This window comes from Platalea leucorodia (genome assembly GCF_965183815.1).
Source record: "Platalea leucorodia genome assembly, chromosome: 8".
NCBI classification, from domain to species: domain Eukaryota; kingdom Metazoa; phylum Chordata; class Aves; order Pelecaniformes; family Threskiornithidae; genus Platalea; species Platalea leucorodia.
Window position 1 is genome coordinate 53,948,821 of NC_138830.1, and position 24,999 is coordinate 53,973,819.

The 24,999-nt window shown below is 40.3% G+C and overlaps 1 protein-coding gene across 2 annotated transcripts; it reads right to left on the reverse strand.

Annotated features, from left to right (window-relative positions):
• ZDHHC7 (zDHHC palmitoyltransferase 7) lies at window positions 1-22,648 on the reverse strand. 2 transcript variants are annotated; one of them, XM_082320231.1, is made up of 9 exons: window positions 22,550-22,648; window positions 16,411-16,496; window positions 13,829-14,084; window positions 13,287-13,609; window positions 10,341-10,465; window positions 5,202-5,298; window positions 4,652-4,733; window positions 3,296-3,426; window positions 1-2,231 (listed from the first exon to the last, which is right to left on the reverse strand). In XM_082320231.1, the coding sequence occupies exons 4-9, from the start codon at window positions 13,590-13,592 to the stop codon at window positions 2,055-2,057; spliced, it is 918 nt and encodes a 305-aa protein (XP_082176357.1). In that variant the 5' UTR covers window positions 13,593-13,609; window positions 13,829-14,084; window positions 16,411-16,496; window positions 22,550-22,648; the 3' UTR covers window positions 1-2,054. The 2 variants fall into 2 exon arrangements, with proteins under 2 accessions (XP_082176357.1, XP_082176356.1); XM_082320230.1 differs by lacking the exon at window positions 13,829-14,084.
• Window positions 22,649-24,999: the final 2,351 nt, after the last annotated feature.

The window sequence follows — 24,999 nt, forward strand, 5'->3', positions numbered from 1 at the left end:
AAGACTTCATTACTTTATTTTCTTTACATTAAAAAAATTACAACGTAACAAGGGTTTGAAAAGCCAAGTAAACCTGATTCCACACACGCACACACTTGCTAAGTCACAGGGTTCAACCGCTTGAAGTGATATTTTTCTGATTTTCATCAGGATATTTTATTAAACAATATACACATTAAGAGCCTCATGACAAAGCCAGACACATTTTTTCCCAACCTTTAAGATGTGCAACTGAATATGCAAAGATTCTTGTGGAACTGCCAGCTCTCCCCTCAGTTACACGAGACGTAGTTTTGTTCATTGACCGCAATTTCCTTGGATGTGTCCGCCTAGAAATCGTCCAGCGTTACACACCATCTCTCCCAAGCAAAGTGAACGTATTACATAGTATTGCACAGTTTTGTTCGCAGGGCCGTAAATAATAAATGGATGCCTTAGTAATTTCACCCACCCAATGGTATAAAACCTGATGGAGCTGGAATCAAGATGCCACGAACAGTTACAAAGAAATGGAGAAGCAGGTCACTGCAAAAAGAAAGTATAGCTTCTGTAGTACGTAAATTTTATAATGCAGGGTTCTTCAGCACGTTGAACTGCTTGAGGTGGGACAGATCATCAGTGCTACTGGCAAAGCAAAAGCAAGAACAGGACAATTTTAAGGCAAGTCCCAGAACAGGGAGCTATTTACTTTTCTAGGCACGATTTCAAGCTATGCATCAAGGCTCCTGCTTTATCCTTTATATTGTCAGTAATTTATAGAACAGATTAACAATACAAAAAATAGTCTAAATATAATTTTTAAAGAATTCACTTTTAGCTGAATTTCATTACCTGCAGCTTGTATTTCATTACTTGCAGATTTATAAACATTTCTTAGCACTACTGTAGTTTGTCAGGCCCACATAAAGCAGTTCTAGATCTATATTGCTCTCATTTCTTGAAAGTAGTTTTGCCTGGAAAATGGTCAAATTCAAAATAATTACTTCTACCGCAGATCTACACTTCAGATCTGTCGTACTCGAGAAAAAGGCAACCGCCCTCGTTCCTCTGCTGTCTTTGTTCAAGGGATTGTTAAGTTAACAGCTTTTCTTCTATGAAAAGTCTGTACAATAAAAAACAGGGGGCAGAGCAAGACCTTACAAAGACAACTGTTTTCAGTCAGTTAACTCCAACCTGCAGTACATTCATTTTAATCTCACACAGGAGGATACAGTCACTGGTCCCACTTACCCCTGCACAGGGAACTAGATACAATCCTCAGACACCTACACTTAAGTTCCCCCAGAATCAATGCATTAAGAATTGGAGACGCGTATCTGAGGGCAGAAATTGGCCCACAGCCGTTAGTTAAGTGTGTTGTTTACTGAAGATTTAGAACTTACCTAAATGCCACATGAGATTAATACTGCCAAACACAAGACATGCTTTTGTGAGCCTGGGAAGACATTTGGCAGGGGTGTAACAGTGCCTCTGATGTGTTATGCTGTTGTGTGCACCAGTCCTTTGAATCACTTGCATATGAGGAATGTGTGCCTGAAGTGGGACACAAGAGTACAGCTCTGTTTATTAGGACAAGCTGAAATATAAATTAAAACTGAACGAACCACTATTCCCTGAAAACTGGATTTAGAAGGCTAGGTCTCATTTGAGATCAACTTTCACCATAATGCTCCTCCTTATGATTGACAACTGCACCTAAGTATATACTTTTTATAAAAACACACAGGTAATTCCCCAAACATTTATCAAATAAAAAGGGTTTAACAAAAACGGATAATTAATCTCATAAAATAAATTACAGTAGCATGACATTTGGCTTCTTTAGTGTGACCACGTGCTTTTCCTTTGTTATCTTGCTGTTAAGACCATAACAGATCCAGTTTGCATCTCTGAAAGTTAATGCGATGTCTGTGACGATAAACGTATAAAACTCTGCTTGCTACAAGCAAATGTCTGATATCAGTTTCACCTGGTCACAGATTATATGTAGACAGCCTTCTCTGGCCCCAAATAAATATTATGTAGTATTCTTGCAAGTTCCAGCATAATTAGACTCAAACAGAAAACTCAGGTCCTCCTTTCTTTGCTCTCAGTAGAAGTCGCCTGATTCGAAATCCTGCAAAAGGATTGATCCACAGGAGTGAAGGCTGACCGCCAAAAACTGATTTCATTCCTTCCCAACGTAGTCTTCGCTCCCATGTTGGCTTTTCACTCTTCAGTCTTTCAATCTCCTGTATATAAACAGACATGCAGTGACGCACTGTTAAGTCTGAAGTTTACTAAAGTCTAACAGCAATTATCAAAACTGACGACTATTTCGCATTCTTTTAATTTATAGCTAGTGAGCTGATTAGTGTCTTACTGTTATTTATTTAGTAAGGAAGAAGTAAGAATGGCTGATTTAGCCCTGTGGGTCCAGGGCACAAGACTTAGCACACAAAATGTGTAAAGAAGGTTGGTCTACCTCTTCCCCCCTCAAACCAAAAGACAAAACGACCAGAAAAGCTGATGTTACAGTAGAGGATCTGCAGGCACTATACCTACGCTAGAAGCTGTTTACTCAGTTAATGAAACCAGACAATAAGGCTTCCAAGAAGGCTCTGGTACCGCAATTACTGAAGCTAGGCTTACTCTCCCAAATACATTATTTTGATGATCATTTTTTGTACTTCCCACTAACGAAGGCTGGATATTTACCAATTGTTTTTCACAGCTACTCTTCAGTACAGAAGTACGCTTTTAAACAGCCTCACATGAGAAAATTCTCAACAGCCACAAGATTCAAATTCCTTAGGTTTAGTCAATTATCTGTCACAAAACGGCCTCTCAAGGCTTAACATTGCAAATCTACGGGCAAGGGAGCCAAGAGTCCAGACTATGGTTATACTCTAATAAACTGTATTGAAGTAGAGGACAGTGCGAAGGGTTGATACTAGATGGCTAGTTTAACTGTAAACCTGAGAAAAGCAGACATTTCTTCTCATGACACTTATCATGAGTTTGTGAGAGTTGAGAAGTGCAAGTCCAAACTGAAGATAAAAGCTGTGCAATCCTTGTAATTGAAAACCTAATTATAAAATTTATGTTAGAAAAGCAAATAATGCAAGAATTTCTGTTAGAAAGCAAACCCCAAGAAAGTATTTCAATCCTTGCAACTCTAGAAAATATAAATGGTAAGCTATTTCAGAGTTGCGGTTTTCTCCAAAATAAGAGCCTCCCCTCATGCAAATAAAATAACACCTAATCACATCTTCCTAGAATAACTGTTATAGCGTACAGAAGTAGAGGTCTTTACCGTTTCATCATTGCATATTGAGTGGATTTGGGTGCCAAACATGACTGCAGTGAAAGTGAGAAACAGAAAACCCTCAAGGCACAAGAAGATCATCAGGATCACAGTTACAGGTGGGGAAAAGTCACTGCATTCTGTGAAAACGACATACGTAGTTATCAAAAAATTCCATACTGCATGTTCATACTGAGACATCCCCTCTCCAACAAACAGCTATAAAAGCTAAATATCTGATACCTGAAACAACATTGCACAATTAGAATAGACTTCTAATTTCTAGCTTTATTTGTTGCCCAAGGAAATAAAGAATTTTAAGGAAGTACCACTTTTGGATTCCTATAAAGCACATGGTACTGCATTACTGCAATCCTGCTTCAACATTTCAAGGATATCAAATAAATGCACGAGACAATTTAAGTACTTGGAACTGCACGTGTATAAAGATGGGAGCAGCTTGAAGTTTCATGCATGACAAACGTAAAAGCCATCACCACTGTCAGCTCTGATGTGCTCGTTAATCCAGATGTTCCATTTTGCTGCAATTGCTTTGTTATTTTTTTTTAAATTCGCCACACAAAGCAATCGGGTTCTGACTGACACTTACAGTCACATCTCTGGAGATCCTCTGATCAACTGATTAACTCAATTATAGTTAAACAAAGAAGGAATGGGACAGTACACAGGAAGCAAAATCTTTCAAGTAAAAAAAAGGACTAAGATTCCATCCATTTAACGGAATATTCAGCAAAAACCAGTCACACGGATTCCCCTGTTGCTTCAGGTACCAGGAAGAACACATGATCAACCATCTTCTCTCAAAAGCACAAGAGCAGAATGAGCTCTGGCACACTGGAACATTAGGAACTGCAAGTCAGAGCCCTAAACAAACAACTGGGACAGTTTAGGAAATGTCTTTTCTACAGGAGCCCCACAGTTGGCTGCAGTAACACAATGAGGGAGAAATGTGTTTAAGTTTCAGCTGTCGTCCACAGAACTGTGGTGGGACACACAAAGCCCAGCTGGCAGCTTCAGGTAACATAGTGCTAAGGCGGTCTGAGGACCAGCTATCTGCTTCCTTCCTATTACAGAGGTGGTAATTTTTTACTCTGTGGAAAGGGAGGGAGAATGCCCTTGAGAGCCACAGCTCTTACAGTGAATGACTAAAGGGAGGGAGGGGGGGGGGGGGGCGAAGAAAAAGAGAGAGAGATGGGTAAACAGGTATGAAACATTTTCAGGACCTCACTTTTAAAAGATCAAAGTCCTGTAATATTTCATACATGGGACTGAAATAGGGGGAATGCTGTGAATTTCCCTTAACATCTGCTAGATTATGACAGTGAAAGTTAAGTATTTGCTTACCAGTCCACTGCCCTCGGACACAGGAGAAAAACTGAAACCCACACAGTATGAGCGCATGAGCTGAAATTAGGGCTATATACATCTGGAAATAAGAGAGAGCGCTTACTTTTGACTGCTGCCAGGTAGTAAACGACACATTCCTTTCAGCCAGCCTTCACCACTGCACAGCAAATATACTTTCCTATTTCAATTTTTAATTCAATACAATGATATAAAACCAAATTCTAATTAAACTTGAATCTAAAAACATGGGCAACAATGAAAGTTTAAGGATTAGCTCCCTAAATCACAGTACCATTTCACTAATTGTTTCTATATAAAACACAGCAAAATTAAGATAGTTTAAAATAACAGCACTTTACAAAACAGATTAAAATGAGTATGAGTAGAAATATCTTCCTGCTTGGAGAATATCTTGCATAGAAGGAAAAAAAAAAAAATAAAATCAACACAAGACATTTGTGCCATTAGTCACTAATAAGCACAACGAAAATGGTTATAATCAAGGTAGATTCATACTGAGATCAAGCTGCTGTTGATTTTCACTTACCGTAAACAGAACAAAAAATCTCTGATTTTTCTCCCCCACACAATTATTCACCCACGGGCAGTGGTGATCCATCTTTCGAATACATCGTTTGCAAATACTAAAGGGAAGGAGAAGAGACTTCTGTTCAGAAACAATACGTTGCATTTTAATATAGAAACAAGGGTATCCAGTGGTCAGAAGATGATGTGCTGAAATCTTCCTTGACAAACTGCAGTCATTTTATTTGCATTTCTTTAAAGAAGCTATTTGCTCACTTGCAACTCAGCTTTTGGTTGTTACAAAGCTGACTGTGTAGGTAAGATCTTCTTCACATAAGAAAAACAGTATTAATATGAGAGTGATTGCATATCCAAACACACAGTCTGTGTGTGAATACAGTAACTTGTTTTAGACACTGGTGGCACTGAATGAGCAAAGCTTCAGTTCTTTCTAGATTAAGTACTAAAAAAAACCCTTCCCTTCTGGAGAAGCTTTTTCAGACAAAGTAATTATTTCAAGTTTATAGACTTTCAAGTTGTAAATTTAGTTTGTGAATCAGAAAAAAGAAGAAATTCACATCTTCAAGAGAGAAATTGTCACTCTTGAGGTTTCAACTGGCCATACAACTCCAAACGTATGCAATCAAAATCTCAACTAAAGAACAGCTTACAACCTCGCACCTCACTGCCTCAACATAAAACAAAAATATTGGAACTACAGGCAGCACACCTTCCTTGCCTACTTGTTAATGAATACTGAGACACTACTGTTCTTTGCTAGTTCTGCAATTAATTGCTTAGTTTCTGCCCAGTTTTGAGTCAAGGTTATTTCCAGAAAGAAAACTCAAATATTTCAGTAAGTCCATTTTACATCTGCTTGGCCGCACAGCGCCAGAGGGATCACTTCTCTTACATTCAGGTCCATCGGCAGCCAAACATGAAGTTATACAAGAGAAACAGAACAGTCGCAACACGTGTTGAAGTTCTTCTGTGAATCAATAGCTTAAATAATGCTGATATTTCATTTTCCTAGCTTTGCGCTTAAGATAGCCACACACTCAAAATGTTCCAGCTTTGCCTGCAGAACAGCCAAAATATTAAGCATTTTCATTTCAGCAGTTACAAAGCCAAATAAGCCTAAAAAATGCAGGCACTCTTATTCAAAACCCTTTGTTTTTAACACAGGCTTATTTATGTATGGTATCTACGAGTGCTGCAGTGACAAGCCACGAAGCAAAGCTCGATGATTGTCACTAGAGTGAAGAAAGGGGTGGGGAGTGAGGGGAGGAGGGGGCGGAAATCAACGCTCCAAGGCATAAAATAATTTTGAAGTCATTGCATATGCATGACTACAAGGTAATTCAGCAAGAGGCAGAGCATACTCCTGTGCAGGTTATATGAGAGAATCCCAAATCTCTCACTGCTCCTCCGAAGCTCCCTTTGCCCTGAGCTATCATAACCCAGGCCCTACGTTCCCACTGCCTCTTGTTTTATGGACATTAAAGACGATCCATCCTCCGATGCAAATTACTTTTTAAATACTGCCAGTTACACATGAAAATCCCAGTATCATAACTAAACCCTGCAACTATTCTCTAGTGCAGAAGAAACGGGCATCATTCAAGAGAAGGCATTCAGAAGGTTCTCCAAAAGGTTTTCATTTCACAGCCTGCTGCCTCTAGGTTCAGCCCCTCATTAATTTCCCGAGCTCTGTGGGAAGGTGAGCTAACTCCAGTCACCACAACCACGCAAGCCTCCTAATGTAACACGGAATATATACTGTCACTCTAAAAAAGAATATTAATGTGAACTACTGAGTAAAATCATATCCAGACTCAATCAAGCCAAACACTGGAGGATGTGAGGTGGGCAGGACACACTTCTGCTCATTCAGTATTTCTCACAAGCCCACACAGAGCTCTCCAAGACATCAGATGTCTGGAACCCTGCCTTCATTTCTAATCTCACGTCGCGATTCAGCCAACACTTCCAGCCAACAAACTCACAGCAATGCTGAAAACAGCGGTCCTGCCTTCTGCCTACCCCCGTCGCTTGTATTCTTTTCCTTCCCTTGTCCAAGCACAGATGTTCATGCGGCAAGAGTTTGGGGAAGTCACTCCATAGCTGCACCCTGGGTCATTCCACTGTGCGTGACCACGCACGCCTACGCAAGAGGAAGGAGCAATATGGCCGGGAGAACAAAGAGCTGAGGACAAAGCAAGGTCTTCTCCAGCTTGCTGAATGCACTCAGGCAACAGCAGGTGCAACTACAGTTTTGAATGCCAAAGACAACATTCAGAAAGACACAGCTAATGGCTTAAGAGAAGTTGGTCTGGATAACAGAAATTTCACAGGAAGACTGATGCAAACATCTCAGTGACTTGGTTCTGAACAAGACCTCCCCACACACAAACACGGGCACTCAGAATAGGCTAGAAATAATGACAGCTGTGCTCCTTCAGTGAAAATGAAATCGCATTCACTCAGGATAAGCCTCTTCCTTATGCCGAAAGTGTTAACTGCTTAGCAAAATCTCAGTTTCATGTATTTCACTGCGGCTAGATATTTTGCTGTAAATAAAGGTTTCTTGTTCTTTTTCCCATCACTAATGTGTATTATGAAACTATTTTTCTTCCTCAAGAGAACTTCTGCTGCAGTGTTGCACAACAATTTTCATAACTACATCATAAGAGCCTCTTCTGTTAATAATTTACTACTCAAAACACGCACTGTGGCTTTGAGCGTAACTATTTCCCAACAGGAATCAACTTCAATTTCCATTTTCAAGTCTCTTCTACCAGCAAATTGCCACTTCGACTACTTGGGACTAGACCATCCTTTTAATGGGTTTGTAAGCCAATAAAATGTTGGCAGTATAATCAAACAAACCTTTTTTCTGTTCGGTACACTTCTGCAGTGCTAAATCCATGGCAAAGAATCAGATGCTGGTAGCTGGTCTATGCGGTATGTATTCAACATTCAAAAAATTACAGAAAAATCCTTTGTTTTACTTACGAAAAGTTAGCAGCAACTACTAGTAGCATGTATTGTATAAGTAACAGAGACAAAGGCAATTAAACCAGATATCCAACTGCTGAGAAAAACAGAGAGGAGGCTTACAAAAGGATAGCACATACACTTTCAGGCTCTGGCTTTCTCCTTCAGATGTTCTGTGAAGCCAGTCATGCACCGTGCAAGCATTAAAATGCATCCTTTGCCCTTATGCGGAACATCTCACTGTGTATCTTACCAAGGCACAGAAAACCAAAACAATTCACAAGAAGTGCAAAGCTAGGTCCCTGAACCAGTGGTTAGTGAAAACAAACCCTTTGAAAGTTATCCCAGATTTCCTTCGCTGCAGACACTACCCATTCTTGCTCTGCTTTAACAATAAATGTCACTCAAATTCTTGCTATAAAAAAATGTATTCAAAGTCCCTACTTAGCTTATTTTTATTCTTCTTCCACAAAGAAACAATAATTTTTCAATCAACACCACCTTATCTGGGATCACAGGCTACTGGAGCATCCAAGATAATACAGTGCCTGCTGGGGATGATGGCCCAGATGTAGCCAAGGGACTCTGCAGGGCACAGAGCTGCAGTGCCGCTAGGCCCTCCAATACTCCAGCTTCTTTACCTGTATGTAGAGTTCAACATAAGAGGCCTTCAATTAGGGCTACTTCCAAATTAGTAAATCACATCAGGACCGAAGATGTGGGAAACACTTTACAAAGATACCTGCGAAGTCTCTGTAGCAGCCAGCCTAAATCCAAGATGAGAAAAGTAGCAAGATCCAACCTACGCTCAGCAGCAGCTCTCCAGTGCCCCTTCATCACATCCCATGAACACAATGCCAGGATATCTGAACAGACTGCACAAAGCTGTTTTGGATCCCCAGAGATTAACAGCTTATATTCTGCCACAAGAAAGCAGCTGCACTGCTTCCACCCCCCGGCCCAGCGAGCAATCGGTACAGCTGCGTTCCTGTAACACTCTACTAGAGCTAATAAAGCCAGCCAGAACCAAACTCATTGCACACGAAGGCAGGCCTGGTATCTGCATCCATGCAAAAGCTAACTTACAACACAGATAAACTAACTGAAGATAATTCTATACTTGACTATTTATACATGAAACTTTTCCCTTCACACTCCAGATAAAAAAAACCCACTCACATCTGAGAAGAACAAGATTTCAGTGCCAAGGCTGAGTATTTATAAGGGAAATAACTTCGCAGCCGTAACTTTCACACAGATAAGTGACATACACTGAGACATTTAATTTAGAAACCACAAATTTACAGAATAATTTGAGAGTCCTGACAAGACTTCACTGTGTTCTTTTGATGGGCCCTAGCTCAGAGACTTAAATTTAATAAGCCACACAATTCAATACACAGCACTCCTCACACCTAGAGAGAGCCACCAGAAACATTTACATATTTATGTAAGTCTTAATTATGCAGGCATATCTATTTTCAACTCTCACACAATAAACATTACAAATGCATACCCACAGTGCCTGAAAACTGAAAAAAATGAGAATTAACTAATAATGGATACATTTACTATCTCTTCCATAGCATGCTAAGTTCAAATTATCATCACTTCTGTCCTTATTAAAATGACTCTTCAATAAGCAGAAGTGCATTTAACCAATTATACATACAACTTTGGGAAAATTAACTGCCAATTCACCTATAACTTCAAATGATGCACTATGAAGACAAGACGACACAAATTAAAGTGATTAGTTTAAAACTAATCTATGTTTTCTTAACTTAAAATTGCAGGAGTTATTTCTTAAATCAGCTTCTATCAGAAATTTCCTTGAGATTCTTCCCTTTGCCCTGCGTTATCAACAGTACAGCACAGTAATCAGAATGATGCACATGAAAAAATATTCACAGATCAAAAAGTATTGAAGACACCACAGTATGATTATTTTTAAAAACTCTTCAGTCTCTTGCTTCTTTCCCCTCATCCACATTAATTTTTGGCCATGGTATATTATATTTATAAAATACTCTGCAATGTGTGAATTCGACAGTTTACTGGATACCAAAAGAAATTTGTGGGGAAAAACGTTAACGCACAAATATCAGGAACATTATTCCAAGACTCACTATGCATAACTGCTTTAAAGAAAACTATGGCATACCTGCAATGGTGCGCACGTTCAGGCTTGATACTACAGCACTTTGGACATTTGTAGATCACTTCTCCTGGTTTCAGTTGCAAATTATCCATGTATTCTTTAGTGGCATTTCCTTTGGGTACAGCCCCCTGAAATCATTTCAATTAAAGGAGAGAAAGCTTCTTAAATGGTATGAGAGCGCTTAAAAATACATTTTATAGACTTCATACCAGTAATCTCAGGATAACTGCTGAAATAAGTTCATCTACTCAAAGCTAGTCTGCCATAAGCCAGAATCACTTCCAAATGAATAAATTACCCCTGCTTGACCTCAAATTCAGTTTCATTTCAGCAAGCCTCATCTATGGCCAAGTATTAGCAGAATTCTGATAGTATCCGCTCTCACCAGCATACATAAAATGAAGACACATCTTTACATGCAGGCACAAGCACTACAGGTACAATATTTGCCGAGAAGTCACTCTGAATGAGCACTACTAAAAGAGACATGCTTTCTTACGGCAGCATATGTTAATTGTCGTGATGTTCAATTATAAGGCCAAGCCATCCACAAAAATTAAATCAGCAACAACTACTTGAAAGATGTTATTTCAATCCTCCGAATCCAAGATTTAGCCACCTGCCCCATGTACACAAGTTTTTGAGAATGAATAGTCATTCTTTTTTCCTTTATGCTTAAGCTTTCAGCTTGGACACTGTCACCATGAACCACCAGTGGCTTCTTTATTCTACATCTTGTATCCTCTGCTGCTTTCTGCTACCGTGAAAGTTTGTGTAGCTACATCGTAAACAGTTGAAGGAACTGATCCAGAAGAAAAAACAACCCATCAGGAGAAGAAATTCTTTTTTAGTGATTAGTTCTCTGAGTTCACCACAGAGCTGCATTAGCAGCTGTTTCAACACAATGAGGAAGATGATGAACAGACAGGAATAGCAGGCAGGATTGCTTCTTCCAGTAATGATATTAATCTAAAGCCTTGTAAGATCAGAAACCAACTTTGGATTAGTAAGAAGAAAATAATGGAAAGTACCACTGTCACCTTGCTTATTTCGAGAGCTAAAGGCTTATCTGTGACAGGAAGCGCTTGTGAAATAAACCGGGATGTGAAATGAAAGTGCAATGGCCTTTCCGTACCACCTCCTCCAGGCCAGCACTTCACCCAGGGATAGCCTTCTCCGCGTTGGCTTAAATCATCTGCAACATTCTATAATGATTTCTCACTCAAAAAAAGCTCTCACTGGCAATATCATCACTTTACGCAGACACCTTAAGGAAGTTTTTGGGACAGAATTGACAAACCAGCAGGCACTTCAGATTCAATTGCAAAACACCTCTCTACTTAGGCAGAAAGTTTTTGTTGCCTATTGCCTGGAATAACAATCTTGTGTTTGTATTGCCCGAGACACAGCCCAAGTTCTGCCCCAGATGAACTCTCTGGCTAAGTGGTGCTTCAAACTTGAGCCAGCTGGCCTTTGCAGGGACTCGAACTGAAAGAGAGTTTCTCAAACACTCGTGTTGTATTGCTGAAGTGTTGTTTTGCAATATGAAAGTTCTCATTGAAGTTAATACCTCAGTGTAAACACGGAATTATCTCAGAGAGAACTCCTAAAGCACAAATTTATCTTGTTCCAGGTAAATTGATGCTTATAAAACACATCTCACATTCACCTATCCACCCATCACTAAGGACGACAACTTCAGGCCATGCTTTTAGCATTTTGCTGATAAAAATATGCTCTATTTCAAAAACATCTTTCATAGTCTCAGATGGTCACCAATTCCTTTCGATGAAAAATCAATTTTTATAGTTATAAGAGTAAATTTAATTCACATATGTTTTGAGGCAATTTATTCCTTTTTTCCTTCAATCTTAGTTTTTATCACACAGTCATGTCCTCCATTCTGAGAGTCAGCAGGAAAGGAGAGGAGAAAAAAAAGGTAGTGATTCATCTCAATTGCTATCATGTTCTATCATAAAGAAAAACACAGGTCTAGAAAGACACACAGTTTTACCAGGACATATTTTTGAGCAATCTGTCCTTAAACCATTAACTTTCTTAACTGTCACAGTCTGTAGAAGTCATAACATTTCATCACTGGGTGTGGGCTCAGAAGTAAATCAAAGACCTAGAAAACCATTAACTACAACACCCTGCTGTTTTTTTGAACACTCCCATAACTTCTAGATACGCTGTTACTGTCTCAAAAATCCGGAGCAAATAGATGTTTTTCCCCTCACCCCTCTCTCCCCAGACTTATTCCCTAAAGAGAGTAATAGATTTTAGAACAAAATGAACAATTTAATCTCTTGAACTCTTGAACTGAAGAGTAAAAGTCCTAAGAAACGAGTACTTTCAAAACTTCTTATACCTACACTGTTCCAATGGGGGTTCAACTTAAATCTTCCTTCCCACTGACTCCAAATACCTAAATACAATAAAGCATGAATCATGTAGGACAATAGTTCTTACTTTATGTCAATATGTGACTGAGGTTTTTCAGCATGTCTACCTCTAGAAGTTCTTTCACGTGCCATAAATGGAAGATACATTTCCAATAATACAACTGAATGAAGCTACATCATCTTATGAAGTTTTGAAAATATATCTGACAAAAAAAAGTATGGAAAATTGGGAATGAAAAGACTAAAGCTTTACTAGCTTCTTCAGAACCTGGGTTAATATTTAACAAATAAACTGTATTTCTCATGAGCCTACCTCTCCCTTACAAATTAATTTTATACTGCCTGCTCCTCAAGTCAAATTATTTATGGATTCATTAACAGAACAACAGGAAAAGTACAGATATCATCCCTTCAACTTGAGGGTTCTGCATCTAACACTACTTTTCTTAGCAGGAGGAGACTGATACCACTTCTCCAAATTTCTCTGCAGACGATGAGCTACACGAGAGAACAATCCAACGTCAAGGAACGATCGCATACTTACTGGATCGGTTAGCATAGTTCTCAGATGCGATGACAAAGCTAGTACTGCCAAGCAGTTAAAGAGAACACCGTTGATCACAGAGTACCAAAAGTCTTTGGAAGGCAGCAACATGACAAAAGTCACTACGAAGTCTGCATAGACAACCAGAAGCCATGTCATTATAGCACAGACCATACCACAGCCATCTCGGATGAACCAAACCCTCTCTGCCATGTCGGCCTCTGAGGAAGAGGAATCGTAGCTGTCATTTTCAGCAAGAAGCGGGTGGTGCTCAACATCACGGAATCTGTGCCCTGATGACTGCATGGTTTTCTGGCCTTGCCCTGCAGGAAGCGAAGATACCATTATTACGTGTGAGGAAACTGGAAATACAGGTGGATCTTGTTTTTTATTTTGGTAAGATAAAACATATCCAAGTTCAAAATAGATTACTGAGATTTTTTTTTATCAAAACCTGAACAATTCTATGACTACCTAAAGACAAAATATTTCTGTAATCAAAAGATACTCATTTACAAAGTTTCATCAACAATTTTGCAAACCATTTACTGAGTTCTATAATCCCATAACTTTTTTTCTTTATCATGCAACTTCAATGCTTGACAAAGGGATTTTAGAATGGTTTCATTTCCATCTTGCTGTGTCCATAAACCATTCTTCCCCTTTTGTTAAAAATGCAACGTCTTTCTTTTATCTCAAACTAAAATGGCAAAGTCTTCTTTAAATTACAGCTCATGTCCCTCAGAAAACAGCAAATTATGGCACCAGACTGTTGACTTTTCATACTGCTCCAGCAACCTAGGGAAGAGCAGAAGGAAAAACCAGAACGGAAATAAAGCTGTTCTAGTACATTGTTCACAACAAAAAACGGAGCAAGTTAGAAAGCAGCTAAATTTGTTGACAAAAGTGCTATTGTGTTGAAAAAAACCCCAAACCTGTTACAAAGATATACTGGATAACTTACAAAATGGTCTCAGATTAGACCAAACTTAAGGGAAACAAATGGTAGTGGTTAAATCAGCATGGCAACGGATTACATGAACCAGATTTTCAAAAACCACATTAACTAATTTAATTTAATGAAAACTTTTTCAGGGCTTTGTTGTTGTTCCAATGTGGAGTAAAAAAACCAAGACTTGAAACCTTAATAGTTTTCATAAAACCAGAATTACTTTCCAGAAATCTCTAACAGGCAAAGATAGGGAATGGCAGAACTGAAGCGCTATCAACAAACAGGAGACAAATTAAAGCTTAAACGTTATGCATCAAGAATAGCCTGCTACTTTAAAAGTATATTGTGTTCTAAAAATCATATTGATTCATGCTATTAAAGGCCACGTCTGAGATAAACTTGAAAGCATTACATTGACTGATGACAGTCACGCAGAAGTCTCCATTTTCCCCCTTATTAATGGTCACCTATATATGACTGGTAGGAATTATGGCACGTCCATTTACATCCCGAGACCTTGAATATAGGATCGCTTTATTAGTCTAAAAGTGCCCGTTACAGAGAGACTCACACTGAGATAGGTTTCAGGTGAAGCTATGTGTTTCTAAACCCTTTAAAAAAATCTCAGTCCTATCTACTAGGAATCAGAGAAACATATTCCACCCAGTAAATCTTTCTGATTCTTAAGCCTTAATGCTAGAACTAGGCAGGAATAATCCAAGAGACTAGAAATGAAAATAAGTATATGCAGATTGCAGTGTAGAGATCCCAGAGCAACAGTTAAAATAGCTAGCTGAGATAGTCATAGGACACAGTTAAGTGTGGGCTTCATTCTCTGGTTGTGAAACAGAACAAATTGAAATACAGCTCTGGTGCTTGCATTTAGTCACTAACAGTGCAATATTACAATTTCCAGTAGTTACACTGCGTTTTCTATCCACGTTGGGGGTTTTTCGTTTGGTTTTTGTTTGTTTGTTTGTTTTTTTTTTTTTTTACACGAAAGTCCCCTCTCTTACCAGAATGTGGCTACTAAGCCATAGATGAAGGTACTCACATACTAGAAAAATACCTTAGAAAAGAATAAATTTCACCTCCCTTAAAAGCAATTCAGGCTTAACCTAACATAGATAAGGCCGCTTTAAGTTATTCCACTCTTTCTAAATGTTTACAGTTAAAATTACAATCTATGCCAATCAATTTCAGTAGCACTTTGGGACATCAACCACCCCTTGCAGTCAAGACTTGTAAAAGAAAAGTCATGTTTCATGAAGCCTACATAATTAGCAGCTGGAACATGAAGATAACTAGGCAGATCACCTATTATTTATTTCACCTTTTTCTCTCTCAAAAAAAGGACCCACAAAAAAAAGTTTGTACAATAAACTTTCAACTAAGCCTTGAAGTGTGTGAAGAGCTGACAGCCAAGCAAAGTTATCACACACACACAAAATACTCAACAGATGCTCTGAAGAGCCAAACTTCTTCTAAAGACATAAGTGGCCGTACTCTAGAAACAGTCAAATACAGTGCATTCACATGTTAGTATTTTTGTCAAAATATTTTTTCACTGGCAAATTCTGGTTTTGTTAACTCAAATTTAGGGTAAATTCAACCAAATTCACAATGGCAAAAGTACTAGCTTTTTCCATTTTTTTCTTTTTTCCCCAATTTTATCTTTTTGTTTAAAAAATGTCAGTACATAAGTAACTTGGAACATTTTGTTTGAAAAAATGTCTTCCCCCCCAGGACTGTTTAGAAACCCCACTCCTTCAAGACCGCCTGCTGCACAGATGTTTTGAAGTGTTTGAGAGGAATCAATGAATCAAAACCAACCTCCCAATTCTGAAACTTCCTATAGAAGACAAATTTGAAATTCCTTCCAGCTAAGGTGCAATACCTCAGAAGAAGAAATATACAATTATTTTTCAATCAAGGCAAGTTTTCAGCTGCTTAAATCAACAGGTTACCTTAAATCAGAACAGACATCAAGATTCAAAAAACAAAAATCAGTATTTGTGTATGTCATGAAAAATGTGAATTTTAGATCAATTCTGCAAGCAACTCCTTTAGCATACGAATGAAATGGCATAAAATTACTGTATTCATTTTGTTTAACTGTATTAAAGACAACCAAGAATTTTTTTAGCACAACAGGAAAAAAAACCTACATACCTCACAAATGTTTTGTGTGTTATTCTGACATCATGTCCTTCCTTTGGGCTATCCTAGGCTATTCACATAGTCATATCTGATGTAATCTGAAAAGACATCATCAACAAACTGATCAGTAAAGCATTCTTGCTTCATCAGGAAAATAGTGTTAAGCACAAATAATATACATAGATAGTAGTACTTTGAAATACACTGCATGTCCTGACAGCAAACAAGCTTCTGATCAAGAGGAAAAAACCTTTAGATTAAGCTATCAAAGAACAAACTAAAAGACTCTGAACAGTGTTTCAAGTAACATTATATCTGTCTTGCTCATTGTTTTTTAAGATGAGTTGGATATCCAGATTTTAGCATTACAAATTAACGTATCCAAAGACCTACTTCTTTTTCCTGTTTGCCACTCCTGTATGACTAAGAGTATGCAAAAAATAATAATCTTACTTGATTGTCTTTAGAGCTTACAGCAAGGTTTCTGGTAGCAGGTAATTAATAACAAGCATGCATGCCTACACTATTTTTATAATTGTAAGGTAAGATACAAAAAAAAAATTGTCTTCACTCTAATTATTAGACCAAGCTATGGACAATTTAAAATAAAGAAGCTACTCATTCCAGAATCTGTATATAAAAGAAAATGGCCCATAACTCTCCAAAGGCAATATGCACTTAGAACGTTCTCCTTGCTAGAGCTCCACCATATAGGCAAATAATTACCACATGACTTGCGATATACAAATCAGTGTAAGTACTGAAATGCTACCATAAGCCATTCTAACCGTGTTTAATTTTACAATACAAATATTCCATGATCTTGAATCACAGTCCTCCCTTTTCACAAGGACATAATACTCAAATCCAACACAGGCTGTGCAAAGTAAGAAAGCATCAGTAGTTTTACAAGTGTAGATTTCCTTTTTCATAATGAAAGAAGAGGAAGAACAACTTATTTTATTTAGAAAAACAGGTGCTTCAAAGCTTGAAAATTTTAGCAGTTAAGTTTCGGAAATCACCACATGATATGTGGAGCAGGACTGCAGCACAAAACCTTGAGTTAGATTTCTGTTTGGGAAAGAGAACAGAAGAGGTGTGGGCCTGAATTTCTGACTGGAAAAGTTAGTGACCACGTGCACGCTGCACAGAAAGCGCTGCTGCACTGGTTTCTGGCAAATTAAGTTGGGACCGCTGTTCTGCACAACAACATTGACTGCCATTGCTGTGCTCTCACCCGGTCCTACTGCTGCAAACCGTAACATCTGCCTGGCAATTAAATCCCCAACACGTGATCAAGGAAGATTTTCTTGCCTTTTTTTTATATAGTACAGAATAAAATGACTAGCTTGGAATATGAATTTCAAATTTATGTCTGATTAAAGTTGGCTAAAGAAGTACCTAGGTATATTTCTTCAGTTGTTTTACTTTCTAGTATTTAAAACAAGCATTGTAACATGCAAGCTTCACTCTTTTATTTGGAAGGTTAATTTAAATTAATATATTTTAAGAGTAACGTAAGGATTCTGACATTTAACAGCTATAGAAAATATGAAGCAACTTACTTCTAAAGGAAAGCTTCTGAAACTAGCTTGTTACCAAAAACTATTCCAAATACAGCATCACTCATGGAGTTCTCCAGTACACATTTGCAAATTTTCCCAGTTCAAGGGGAATGATACCAATGCAGACTTCCTCTGAAAACAAGAAGCCTCTTGTCTTATTCAAACTCATATATTCTATTGCAAGCCTAAAAGGTAATGCAAATGCTTATTACGCGCACATAACTGCATGAAGCTACTGATTGCTTTCTGTTTTGCTTTATAAATAAGCTTTTATACTTTTGTTAAACAAGTTTTCACAATATTGTGAAATCCACAATCATTAAGTTGTCATTGACATGGCATTTTGTGGAAGCTAAGCAGAAACACACAAGAAGACGACAGGTTGAGTGTATCACATTAATTTGCAATGTCACCCACCCATTCTCTGAGCCGAAGATGACAAGCAATAGAAGAAGACATGCTAAGCCTCTGCAGGTGAAACATGAAAGTCAGAGTAATCACTTGAAATTGTCAACAGAGAATTCATGGACAAGACAGGGACATGATTTGTTCAGTCAGTTCTCTAATCCTAAATTCAATTCTGTGCAAAATTTCAGTGTTTACTGTAGCCTCCTCACTTATTGGTTTACGTGGAAGTGCCACCACAGCTCAGCTTTGGCGCAAATACTAGATTTAATCATTCTCATGTGATTTCTCCCTCCCCTTCCATCTCCCCTGCTCCTGTATGTTGTTCTGCTCTCCAGCTGCCTACACCATTATCCCCCACCTCGGTCCCCTTCAAGGGGAAGAGGATCAATGTTTGAAAAGCACTTAGACTTCATGAAGAGCTAAGCGTCCCCACTGAGATGCTCACAGCTTTCCTCTAGACTATTAATTTATTTGCTTCAATGCCTGTCCTAACCAAATTTACACCGAGTGTTTGTTGTATACGTAAAGCACAAGCTTCCAGGACAAAGCGTGACGCTTTCATCTCTAATATGCCAAGCAGCAGTTTTTAATTTGACTGTTTAAAAATTTTTATCTAGCATTGGAAGATAAAACTAAATTATTCAGTGTTTCATGCAAAATGTCATCTGTTTACACTGGTGATTATATTAAACCTAATCCGATGCCATTCTGGTCTTAGGTGTTATTTGAAATCCTCAGCTTCAGAGTGTCTCATCCGACCTGCACCTCATTGTTAATGAAACGTAGGCCCAAAATGCAGATATATTATTGGAATAAAAAAAAAAAAAACTTTTGAAGAATTTACATTACAAACTCACGATCACTGCAAAGATAGACTTGTAAAATGACTGTCCCGAAGATGTTTGTAGTTTTCTAATGGGACTAAAGAAGACCCACTGCAACAGCAAATCTCCCTTCTCTAAGTTTACTGGAAGAAGGTTACCAGGGGCATTAGGAAGATGAATGATACAATACAACTGTTGTATAATGAGGCCCCTGCGCTGTCAATTAAATAAAAAAAAGGGCACTTCAGGGTTAAGCACAGTCCTTTTCCCTGCTATTTTTTTAGGAAGAAAGGAAAAACATTGTTGTAGGAAAAAAATCTAATTTTTTCTTTATTTTTTTTTTTAAACAGATATACAGATACGAATTTATATGCAGGCTAAAAATCCATCCGTTTTCAAAGCCTAAACTTCTTTTGGTTGCTTTTTCCTTCAAGCTATACAATGGACAGTTCCTAAGATTCCTCATATTTCAATTACAACACAGTAAAGAGAATGCCTTTATTCCAAAATTTCTGATTTACAGAGCCTAGCTCTGTACAAGGAAACTCAGCCAGCTACTAGGGCATCAAGGCTGAACTTTCTCAGCAACCATAACACGTGTAAGAACTGCCAGAGTAGCACGTATTCAGAAGAACTCAGCAACCATAACACGTGTAAGAACTGCCAGAGTAGCACGTATTCAGAAGAACCAGTCCATCAACTACATATCCCAATTTAGCCCTGACAGACTCAACTTTTGCTATCTGTTGAAATCGGGCATATCTCTTTGTAGTCACAATCTGGGACATATGTAACACGGTGCACACAACTCTGAAAAGAGCAGCTGAAATAGCTTGTGATGGCAACCCATGATACCACCCCAAAGCGTTATTATTAACTTATCCCCAAATCTACCCCACACCCTCAGTGACACAGCTCATCATCTCTCTAAAGCCGTTTTGCTTTTGCTCTAACTTAATATATTTTGTACCATATTTATCTCATGAATTTCCTGTTTATGCCTTGTAGCCCTTCTTTGTACTGACCCTTATCTGCTCTACTGCAGGCACACAGTGACACTTTACACTGGAAACACGTAACTAACGTGATGCTTTTTACATACAAACACCTGGCAACAAATTCAAGAGACAATCTTCATAAGTACATATTTAACACAGTCAAGTTTTAAGCTATTGTAGTGGTTCCCCTTATGCCCGTCTCTTACTAAACAGCAAGTGCCAAGCCATAGAAAGACACTGGAATTGTTTCTCTGAAAAGGGAATATACTTCTTCTAAATAATATCAGAAAAATGGTATATAGAAGAAATACTTAAGCATAAGTATGGATGTCTTACTGGGAAGCTGGTCATCTAATTACTTGTGTCTTTATGCCGGTAGCATCTTTATAAACATCCTCAAAAATAAGCAATAAGAATTCAGGGTAAAACAAGTTATGCAAAATGAAAGAAAAAAAACCTATGCATGTCTAAAGAACACATATTTATAAGAAGTATTAAAGAGTTTTGCTAACAGCAATAAACCAAATACATTTGTGATACCAAGTCACTTTTCCATAAGCACAAAAATAACATCCGAGATGTTCAGCAAGATATCTTTTCGATAACCAATCTTCTCCCCCACAGATGTGGAAGTCAAAGAAAATACATTTCACGAGACTTTGGTGCCCAGCAAAGACACACGCTACCCGATACACGAAGAGTTCACTGAGCTACAACAGCAAGGACAGAGCACTTCTGGATTAAAGAACAACCTTGACTTCAGGGAAGGACGTGAACACAATCTATGGCTGGGCTTTGTATCTTACCCCTTTTGGAATAGGGCCACAAACTCAAATTCAGATTAGATTCCAGAAAGGTACATGCTTAAACCAATATTGGTACTGTTGTGTGGAAAGTAAAAGTTTTACTCCTTTGCCAACGGCAATTGTATGAATCACGTTCTACTTTAGAGTATATTTTTTTAATTCTAATTTTTGCATTCATCAATATACGTTATATCCTCACATTCAATTGAAGATAGCTTGGGTATCACATTTACTGATTGCACTGTGATATCAGGCTGGTAAGCACATTTTTTCCATCAGTTATTATACCCATATCCACATGTGATTCTTCCTTCCCGGTTCCAAAAAGTAATGTTGTAGATCAAAGATGAGCTATTTTCACTAGCCATTTTCAATATCGATTAAAGGAGTGTTAAAGTCTTTGTTTCAATGGTTCCCCACATCAGACACATATAAAGCCTCACATTTCCACTACATTCTCCATCTTCAGCCTTTCGACTGCTACAGAATTCTATCAGTTTACTTCCCTTAAAAGTTCTGCCTTCATAAAAGTCATAAAAAAAGAAATCCATCAGATATATACAATACAAAATATACTGCTTTAGAGCAAAACCAAGTAAGTTCTAGAGAGGTGAAAAGTATTAACAATTTCTTTTAGCCACAAAGAGCTTTCAGCTACTTAACGCGAATCTAAAACCGCTGAAATTTTACATCAGTTTCATCTACTAATGAATCAGTACAGCTCTGCTTTATCTGTAAATTTTCAAAGTCAGAGAGCACCCACTTCAAAAGATCTAATTTAAGTCTGTTAATGTGAACAGTCACAGTGACTTCAACCTAATTATGTCTTCAGCAAAGCGAACAGTTACATCACGGTAATTCGGCATCCCGATACCATTATACAACTCTATATGTAGTATAGAAAATAGCCAATGATTTCCCGATTCTTTTTTGACGGCAGCGATCACATACGCGCTGTGCCGTACCGATCGACCCTCTCATTTTTCAGAGTGTGAACTATTTGCATTCCCACTTCCCGTAAGCGCTGTTCTTCCCTCCTGGAAATAAGGCAAACTGGCACCACATAAATCAGCAAAGCTCCCTAGAGCAAGTGCTAGGACATCGCTGAAAAGCCCGGCGTGTCAAACGGTCGCTGCTCCCTTTCCGCTTCCCACGGCGGCAGCTGAGACCCTACAACACAACCGTGCCGGGGAACAGGGACGTTTCCATGCGCTTGTTTCCATGGCTGCTGACAGATGATTTTTATTTTTTTTTTTTTAAGAAGCAGGAGCAGAGCCAAGACCTAGAAAGGCCCCACTGAGAACCGCCAGGGACGGAGACCGGCGGGGCGCCCAGCCCGCAGCCCCACCTGCCCCAGGAGCGGAGGCTGACCCCCGCTAACCTTCCCCGCTCGTCTTTCGCCGGGGCTTCACCGGGGGCTCTCCCCGCGGGGCCGGGCCTCCGCGAGGGCCAGGGGGAGCGCAGGGAAGGCCCCAGGCGGGCGGGCGCCCTGAGGGGAACCGGCTCCGTGCGGGGAAGGTGGCCCGGGGAGGGAACGGGGGTGGATTTACCTCAGCGGCGGCGGCCCCGCTGCCCTCAGAGCTGCGGCCGGCGCCGTGCCGGCGGGACGGTGGGGCGAGCCGGGGCCGAGCCCCCGCCGCTGGACCGCCCTCGCCGCCGCCACCGTGCCCGTCGCCGGGCGCTCCGCGGAGCCGAGGACTCCCGGAAGCGGGAAGGGCAGCGCCGCGGGCGGCGGAAGCCGGGCGCCCCGCACTGCGCAGGCGCCGCCTCGGGCGGGGCCGGCCCCGGGGCGCGCCGCGCAGGCGCCCACCAGCGGAGGGGGCGCGGCCCGCTGCGCGCACGCGCGCCCCGCGCGGGACGTCCTTGGCGCCGGGCGGGCGGAGGGGCCCCGCCGTGCGCGTGCGGGCGGCCCGCGGCGGGAGCGCGCCTGCTTCCAGTCACCGTGCTCCCCCCCCCCCCCCCCGGCCGCCGCGGCCAGACGTTGTCCCCCCAGATTTTCAAATAATCACGATTTGAGGGTAAAACTGGGCTCGTAGGTTCTGAGGTGCTGCCGCCATCCCTAGCAGCCGTGAGAAGAGTGGCGGCGTGCGGCCTGCTGACGGGGCGGCCTCTGCCCCAGGCTCCCCGGAGCCGTCGTGCTGCTGCTGGCCTGGGGGAGCAGCCACCCCGGCACCGTCCTGCCTCCACCCCTTTGAGGCCATGGCCGCCAGCGCCTGCCGTAACGCCGTGCAGACCCAGTGGGTTTACCTCGCTTCCAGGGCTTTTGCTTTATGCCCACACGCGTTTTCGTGGTGGTACTTCGTTACCGTCCCTCGTTACTTCAGGGAGTCTCGGGAGGATGACTTGGCACCTAAGTCAAGAGCCTGTTCTGTGGCCGCTCACTAAACTTGGTCGACCTAGGCTTCAACATTGGTAGTTTACAATTAGACATTGTTCTATACAGAAATAGTACCGCATCACACTCATTCAGAATTCTCCGCTGCGTATTAAGAAAAATACATACCCACTAGCTTCAAAAGTGAGATGCAAAACAGCAAACCTTGCAGCGTGTGAGCTGATGGTACATTTAAAACGCATAAAGATAAAAAAGCTGAAGGAGGACAAACGGATTACGACAGCTCGGGCACGCTTCTGCACCCTGTTATTTTCTTGGAGCATGACCACCATCTAGTGGGACATGGGCAGCCGGCGCCTGAGGGCTTGCGTGTGCCGAGAAGTACAAAAAATACAGCTGCCCACATGTCTGTGCATGTTTCTACCTTTTTTTTTCGGCATTTCCTTCTGCTCCTGTGCTGAAGTATTAGCGACTTCAGAAGAGCTTGCTTTTGTGCGTAGTCTTCTACTTCCCAACAGCTGGGTTTCACACGCTGCAAGAAATTAGTTAATCTGATGCCAACCTCTCTGCTATTCAAATGGAAGTATGTAAACATCTATAGACATGAAATCATAGGAGCTGATCTTTTCCCAGAACTTCCTTCTCCCTCCACGTTTTCCCTTAATATAACTTACATGTCATTTATCCAGGAATAAAAACAAAATGAGGAAAAGCATTTTTTCTTGGGTACATACTTACGGGGGCACAGTGCTGATGATGGCAACCTTAACCCTTGAGTAAACTGAAACAAACTGCCTTCCTTGTGCCTTTATCTCAGGTTGGCTGATATATGACAGTTACCCAGACATTACAAAAAAGTTAAGTACTGTGTTGGTTTTTTTTTTTAACAGTACCAACTAGACAGGACTCTGCACGTTGTCACGCCCAGGATGTTGTATACCCACACATGCTCGATCAGTGAGACCTTCTAATTCAGTGGAAGTTTTGCAATCGATTTTGGGTGAGCTGATGTTTAATAACTTGTCACCACAGTGTAACTGGCGCCCTTGTCCGCTGGATGATGCATCACTTCTTTCTGCAGCTCTGGGGCAGCCCAACCAGTGTTAGTCACACTGGCCGTATGGCATCGGCAAACAGCGAACCTCCAGATGCAAATGCAGGGAGAAAAGGTGTCTAGACAAGGCAGTTATCTGACAATTTTTTTAAGAAACATCACATATAATGACATGTAACTTAAATATGGGCTGAAACTGGGAAATTCTCTCCCAGATCCGAGCTTTCGTTAGGCACAGGCATGTCTGGGTCTCATACTACAGATGTGAGTCTAGCCATTATTTCTGGATGTAGTTCTGAAAATCCAGTTATATTTGCAGCTCTCTGAGGAGGAGAGGCCATGATGCATTTTTTTTTTTCTCATGGCTTTGGTTTCTGCGCAGACACTGCCAGAGAGACTGGATAGCTTTGCACAGCAGATACAGTTGGTGCTTACTGCAGTGCAAAGATCTCGAGAACCAGTTTGGATCGCAGAGCTACACTTAATCTGATTTTGCAGGCCCTTGATTTCTGAGGGTGCCGAGGTATTTTTTCTGGTGGAATGTAGTCCTAACATACCAATTTCCTTCGCCAGTCAGCTGGGTTTAAAAGAGGCAGAGCTGTTTAAAGTGT

Bases quoted from the DNA above. Each gene is read 5' to 3' on its own strand.
- ZDHHC7 (XM_082320230.1), bottom strand. From the start codon at position 13,592: ATGCAGTCATCAGGGCACAGATTCCGTGATGTTGAGCACCACCCGCTT. The intron at 3,427-4,651 runs GTAAGCAAATAC...TCGTTTTCACAG, and splicing joins TGTCCGAGGGCAGTGGACTG to AATGCAGTGACTTTTCCCCA. The intron at 2,232-3,295 runs GTAAAGACCTCT...GTTTATATACAG, and splicing joins CAATATGCAATGATGAAACG to GAGATTGAAAGACTGAAGAG.